A 7,788-nucleotide genomic window follows, 5' to 3' on the forward strand; every position below is an offset into this window, starting at 1 on the left:
TTAGAATTTTCTACCCCCCGGTTTTTTTGGAATACTGAAAATTAGAAAATTTCCCAGTATCGCATTGACCAAATTATATTAATAATATTAATATTTTGTATTTTCACAGATTATTGTTCTATTCATACGCTATAATGCGTTTTAGTGTGGTATTACTTAATATAATAAATTACCTATTATAAATTATTAAATTATATTTAAAAAAAAATCTAATATATTTAATAATCTGATAACTATAATTATTAACATATTCAATTAAAATTATTAGGTAAAGGTAATTGATATTAGATATCTTTGATCTATTATTTATTAATCGTGTGAGATCATAGATAATAATGATATGGATAGGCCATAACGGTTTTATCAGCGGTCATTAATGGGAACAATTGAGACCAAATAGTATACCTATATCGAGTATCGACTATCATTATAAAAGAAGCCTCAATTGACTTCCCCTCCAGGCACGCGGCCTCAGTTATATTTCACATAATATATTTGTCCTATTCATTTCTTTATTATCTATGTGTGAGATAAAATTTTGTAGCTATCATGGACCAAGAGAAAATTTTATCTTAATTCATGATAATCATATTTAATATTATTGGTAGGACATAATGTTTAAAGTAAAATTAAGGTAAGGCAGAAATAAAAAATGAGTACAAAATCGTTTTTAACAAGTTTCATACAATAATAATTAAAATAAAAATGTTTACTGTATATAGTTATTAGAAAGAAATAAATACAAGACAGTAATAAGTATAATGAAGTATTACAAACTTTGTAATTGAATTATTAAGTTTTATTTTATTTATACGACGTAAATGGTGAATTTGTAAACTATTTATTTTAATATGGTGATATTAAATAGAATGCAGAGTGTAGATATATAACATTAGTTTAATACTGTAAAATAGATAAAAGTCAACGGACTTTTTGATTTTAATCATTTTAGAATTAAATAGTAGTTCTTTATTTAATATTATTGTTAAATTGTTATCGGTGTACGAACATAATAAAATAACAAGTATTTTTACAGTAAATTTTATTTATTCATCTGAACAAAGTTGGGGTTTTTTCTTATTTCTGCAGATATATTCGTTTTTCCACAAACGTGCTGGCGGACAATTTGGAAACGGGATATCCATGCAGCCTATTTTGGTGCAGCAACCAGGATGTTTACACGAATCTTGTAGGCCATTGAGTTTTACACATAAACAATTTTGAATCTAAAAAAAATAGGATTTCTTCGTTGCTAAATAATGAACGTACTGTGTACACTGTACAGTTAGAGAAAGTCATGTATTTTATTCTAATCAATATACACTTAAGGTGTACAAATTATAAGTAGGCACAACCTTGTGCACACTTAGTGGGCTGGTCGCCATAAAAATATTTAAATTTAAAAAATAATCTACGTAATGAAAAGTTTTTAGAATCAATATTTTAATAAAACAAATTATACAAAATGAATATTTTGAATTTTGTCAAAAAAATTTCAATACAATTTCTAGTTTTTATTTTATTATATATATTTTTTTATACAACATTGAACTTAGCTATTACATTGCTTGCATTATTATTTATTTTTTATTTTACATAATAGAGGATTACATTGCAAATGGTAAATTCCCCCCTCTTCCCATTTTGGTTTTCGACAATGTCTTGCCTGTATAATCTGCAAAGTATTCATCAGTCTACTCTGATTATTCCCTGCCTAAATCTGATGTAAAAAATAAGCAAATGGTACACTTAAATAGTCTACAATTAAACCTAATTGAAATATAGTATTAAACATAGAAAATTAATTTTTATATTGGATACATCAATTTTATTGTAGTATGTGCTTAATTAGAGGCCGGTCAAAATGCCAACAGTCAAAATCTATAAAAAATAAAAAATATTAAAAATGCTGACAGTTAAAATATCAAAAAGAACGAAATATTGTCAGATATTAATGTCATCGATCGAATATCTTCAAACCAAAGTTAATACCAATTGTTTGTGGTAAAAATAATTAAAAATACTATAAAAACAGATTATTTCTTTTTAAACACAAAGATATACAATCTGAATGATTATTCATTATTATTACCTATTCATGAATAAATTATTATTTTATTTTATTATTACTCATTATGAAATTCTTTATTAAAAGTATGTATTTTTCTATCAGAAAACAAAATTCTAAATTTTTAATTTTTTTCATTGAAAAAATTAAAATTACCTAGAATTTGATTTATAGAAATCACAACAATGGTCGATATTTTAAGTTGTCGATGTTTCGTAATTTTTGATATTTTGAATATCGGCCTGTATTTTGTCAACGTAACGCACCACACATGGAGTGGTTCCTGCGTGGGGGAGTGGTGTCTAGGGGCTGCATACCACAAGCCCATACTTTTAAAAAATTGTATATTGTTAAAAAAAAAATTACAAACTAAAAACGTATTATACTATTGACTATCGAAGACACGTACAAGTATATGGATGGAGGTATGACGGTACCTGTTAAGTATCTATACCAGTGTTTCTCAACCTCTGTATTATGGCGACATACTATTAAAAATTTTCATACTTTGTGACATACAATAAAAAAAAAATAAGAATAATACATATTCATTTTTGTAAATATAATGTCAACAAGGTTTGTACATTTAATATTAGTACTTCTCGCAACACGTTTGGACTTACCCAGTGACACACCAGGTGAGAAACACTGATCTATTCTATATTAGTATATTATTAAGAACTTATAAATAAACAACTCATTATTTACGCTACGTTTTTTTATTTCTTTTAACAATGAGTGATCCAAAAAAAAACTTCGCAAGTTTTTGTTAATTACAGGTATGTGTTATCCACAATTAAGAATTAACTGAAATAATATAATTTATGATAAAATATTCACTATACTATTATAGTATTAATATGTTGTAAGTGTGTATTGCCTGCACGAGATATTACCTTATTTATATAAAAACACGTGATATAATTGAAGAAAAAATGTATTTAATTTAATTAATTAATGAAAAATCGTTTTTATTTGATTAATAGAACTTAATATTATTTTAAGCTACATTTAAAAATTTAATATTTTTTTAGACTATTCCCATATTATATTTATCTTCAATTTTTAAGAAATATTCAGATATACCTATATTTTAGTTTAATGTGATTAGTTTATGATGTTTGTGATGCTTATCAAATATATTTTAATATTTTTATATTCATTTTTTTGATTTTTAATCTTTATAGTTTATATTTTGATAACTACTGTCTAATTTAATTTATATTTTCGTCTGTATTTAATTAAACAATCAATCAGTATTAATCTATTCATAATATAATTATTCTAATTTTAAATTTTTAAATTTTTTTATTGTCCTGCCTACCGTATATTGATATCAAAACTAGATATTGGATCATTTATGGGGAAAGTAACTTAAGGGAATCGGTGAAGGACAGTTATTTGAGTCAAAACTTACTCATCTTTTGTCCATCCTACGAATTACCTAATAATGCGAAAATATTTCTGAATACTGATTTGAATTCGTTATTATGTCTTCTTGAGATTAGTCAGTCTACTTTTCCCCATTTCACACCCCCTCCTCGCCAACAATTATAATTTGAAATATTTTGAAATTTCTGAATTTTGTAAATGTTAATTATTCGGAATTTAAATTCGAATTTTTAAAATGTGGACTGACCGATCTCAAGTAAGTATAATAACAAATTCAAATCAGTTTTCAGAAATATTTTCGCATAGTTAGGTCAATCGATAGGATGATCAAAAAGTACATAGTTTTAGTCAAATAAAAAACACGTTCTGAATCGTTCGCGCGCGTGATGGTGCGGCGGTGACATGTAAGGGGCGCGTGCCGCGTACGGAAGCGTTTCTTCGCTACTACCGGTCCGCCGCAAATATCGCATGACACCGTCTGCGACAGAATATTTAGAAATATTAATATACTATTAATTTTAGGTACAATTACGATGCTATTATAAATATCTTATACATAATAGTATATTGATAATTAGGTATGAATTCAAAATAAAGAAATATAAAATAAAATATTGTTATGAATTTGTTTATTTGAGTTTCGCCCACACCAACACGTCACTACATAAGTTCCCTAATGTAAAATAGTAAAACGCGTTTTCGTACTTAGATTATTCTTACAAAGTGTGATTTTTTTTTATTAATAATAATTTTGGTGAAATAGGAAATAAAAATTATTTTATTAAATACGACTTAAGTATGTGTTGTAAAAATTGTTTTTTTTTTTTACTAAAAAGTTTTATGAAATTATAACTAAGCCCACCTCCCAACCAAGTCTCTGAAGCCACACATCACTTGAGTACGTGTTACGTTCATTTAAACTTATTTATAGACTCTTACATTTTATAAGAAATATACAATTTATAAAAATATTCACTCACTAATCTTCCAGTTCTTAAAACGAATTCTTTTCCGTAAGGTGTCAATTCGAAATCGTCACAGTCAGCATTTACTGATGAACAAAAGTTGCCCTTGCAAGGTCTTGCCTTTTCACAACAATCGATATTGATCAAAGGGGTTGGCACAACGGGTGATAAAGTACAACATTTGTAAAATTGCCCATTTTTAGTTGCGGGCTTTTGATTTCCACAATCTACATTTTTGACGTGGTCTTTTACTGTTTCTTCCTGTGTGTTAATTGAAGTATTCTTATCGCACGCCGGCTCCGTGTAACATTTTTGATATTGAGGAGAATTCATTTAAAAATTTAATTAAAAGTGGTTTTAAATTATTTGAATTTGAGAATTTTTAAATTTTTAAATTTTTAAATATGAATGTTATATTAAATTATTTATTTATACGAAACGGAATACCTACGTAACGTTGAAAATAATACTTTTCAAAATATTGTTTTTAGCCATGTTTTGATAATTTATAAACAGCATATTACAATATTAATCTCTTAATAGGTATATAACTAAAAGTCTAAAAATAAACTTTTATAAATTAATTAATAAGTAAAGTAATACATAGATATCTAATAATTAATATATTTTTAAGATAATTAATTACAACTTTTTGCTTCAATCGATATTTATGTATTTTTTTTAAGTACCTATAAAACCATAAAAACCTAGTACCTAGTACCCAAGTAAATAGCCATGTAACCTTTATCTATTCAGATAAATTATTTTAAAAATATTATATGATATATAAATTATAAATATGATTATGTATGAATTTTTCTATATGATTACAGTTATAATATGAATATTAGACAATGATTTTATTTTAATATTAATTTTAAATACATTTAAGGTGTAACAAAACTATTTGACAATTTCCATTACAAATGTTACTATAATTGTTAAATAGTCTTGTTACATTCTGTATATTTATTATTATTATCGAATTATTAGGTATTAGATTAATATATATAGTAATCAATGCTACTTTATCTATATATCTATGAGTTACTTACTTATATCTCAATAAATACGAAGACAATTATAATTATTTATTACCTAATATTAAGTTAAGCATTTACAAACAAAGTCTTTATACCTACCTACTTTTATATAAATTATCAATTTATTGGCATAGAGTTATAATGTTATATGACTTGTTATGAACCTATAAAACTTCATATATTCAGATGTGTGAATGCTTGTTATATTATGTCTGTAACCTAAAAAAACTACATTATAAAAAACAATACTGGTTTGTTATAGTCCGGCGACTCAAGTTTGCATTTTCCCCACCATCCATAATAATAATAAACACATCTAATAATTCGACGTTGTATTGATATCATAATTTAACGGAAAAAAAGTAGCTATCATATCGATTATTTATTGATATTTATTAATCTAATAATTCAAAGGAAAAACTGTCATAGGTGTGTATCACAAATGATCAAACATTTAAATAGATATACCACATAATGCATATTTGTTAGTCGTAGAATTTTTTTAGACTCCTACATTGCGGAATTTATAAGGCGATCAAAACATTCAAAACTAAATAATAGTGATTCGTTTGAAACGATTTTAAAAGATTTATACTTTTATTCGATACCATTAGAATTAGTACTGGCATACTGCTATAGCCAGGGCTGGATTGGATTGGGGAGCTACTGAGGATAACTCAGTGGGCTGCTCAAAACAAGGGTTGGTTTTGAGTGTTGGGGCGTATTATTTTTATTTTTGTGATCAATTAGTATTATATATTATAATTTAACAACGACATATTTAACTGTGATCTTACATGAGGGAACAAAATTCATAAGTAGTATGATACTACTAATATCCAAATATTTTATTTATATGTAACAAGTTATATATTTTTCTCTATCCAAAGTACAAACTACTTAATATGATCGCATATTTTCATATAAATAGTAGTAGTGATATAGTAGTGATACTAGAATTGTCTAAAACAAAAAATTGAGTAATAATGGGGTAGAGAATTATTAAATACCGCTAATACCCTACTTTTAATATGTTCTTAGTTATGTAGATCTATATTTCGTAGGTATACAGAGGCAGTGGCGTAGCTAAGGGAGGGATGAGGGGGCTACAGCGCCCCCTGAAATATCAAGAAAATTTAAAAATTATTTTAATTTTTAATGATTTATGAAAATCGCTACAAAAATCTTAAATTGTACTTTATAAAAATTGATTAGCCCTCCCCGAAAAAAATCCCTGGCTACGCCATCGTACACAGGCCATAGACTTAATACAAACATGTATGGTGGCGTGCATAGGATATCATAATAGAGAGAAGGGGTTGAAATGTATAAAATAGATACATCAATAATTAGAAAATAAAATATTGGAATATTAAAAGTGTTTTTTTTTATCAATACCTTAAGATACAATTTATTTATGTAATAAATTTACCCGAAGAGATAGGTAGAATTACAAATAATCCTATGTCATGCTAACGCCAGTGTCCCTAGACCCTTTTAAAAGGGAGGGGCAAACTTCATACATTAAAATATAAATATACAAATTACTAGGTAGTGATATAAACTAAGAAAATTTGAAAGAAAAAAGCCATGTGGAAGGATCCTTCTCCCACGAGGACGCCCTTGAATGACGCTGATATATTTGTTTCTGGAGTAGCATTTTCTAATAGTTCGGTTAGTTGTGACAGATTATTATTACTAGTTTCCTGTAAATAAAATGTAAAAGCTCATTACATAAATTTGATAACTGTTTTCATGTATTTAAATTGAATAGTTTGGATTTAATAAAATTTAAAATAACTGAAAAAATAATGTCATATCAGTAAAAGTATAACAATAATAAATAATTGTATTCATAGGATTTTATAACTGAATGCCGACGACCTTAACTTACTACATTACATTATTTGTCACTTTTAAACTTTTAAAATGATATACAATTGAAAACAATATTAATAATAATTATAATTAATTTTAATATATAGGTACTTATTATCTCATTATATTTTAGCCGTAGTTTTTTGAAAAACTTTCGAATGTCGGTGTTATTGCCATTTGCCAACTGCGTGTTTGTATAATTGACTTTTAAATGAACCACTATAAAAATATCCTTTATGGTGTTTTATATGTCGCGGTCAGCTAAAATATTATAGCATATGATATATACATCTAAATATAAATACTATTGTCATTATACTTATTTTGTCGATAACAATAATATGGATGTCGACAATACACGGTAAATGTGACGATAAAACTAGGTTTAATACTAGATTGTGTACCATTATGTGATGCACGATTAATAATGAGATTATAAAAT

The 7,788-nt window shown here is 26.2% G+C and overlaps 1 protein-coding gene across 1 annotated transcript; it reads right to left on the reverse strand.

Moving 5' to 3' along the window:
* Positions 1–1,046: 1,046 nt before the first annotated feature.
* LOC113555755 lies at positions 1,047–4,758 on the reverse strand. Its single transcript, XM_026960279.1, has 2 exons — positions 4,441–4,758; positions 1,047–1,226 (listed from the first exon to the last, which is right to left on the reverse strand). Exons 1-2 carry the CDS (start codon positions 4,756–4,758, stop codon positions 1,047–1,049), a joined length of 498 nt encoding a protein of 165 aa, XP_026816080.1.
* Positions 4,759–7,788: the final 3,030 nt, after the last annotated feature.

Source organism: Rhopalosiphum maidis, chromosome 3, assembly GCF_003676215.2.
Source record: "Rhopalosiphum maidis isolate BTI-1 chromosome 3, ASM367621v3, whole genome shotgun sequence".
Classification (NCBI taxonomy): Eukaryota; Metazoa; Arthropoda; class Insecta; order Hemiptera; family Aphididae; genus Rhopalosiphum; species Rhopalosiphum maidis.

What these genes read in the sequence shown, in the direction of transcription:
- LOC113555755 (XM_026960279.1), bottom strand. Translation starts at nt 4,758, where the DNA reads ATGAATTCTCCTCAATATCAAAAATGTTACACGGAGCCGGCGTGCGAT. An exon ending in TTTTAAGAACTGGAAGATTA is followed by an intron (nt 1,227 to 4,440) that starts GTGAGTGAATAT and finishes TATTTTTTTTAG; the next exon opens with ATTCAAAATTGTTTATGTGT.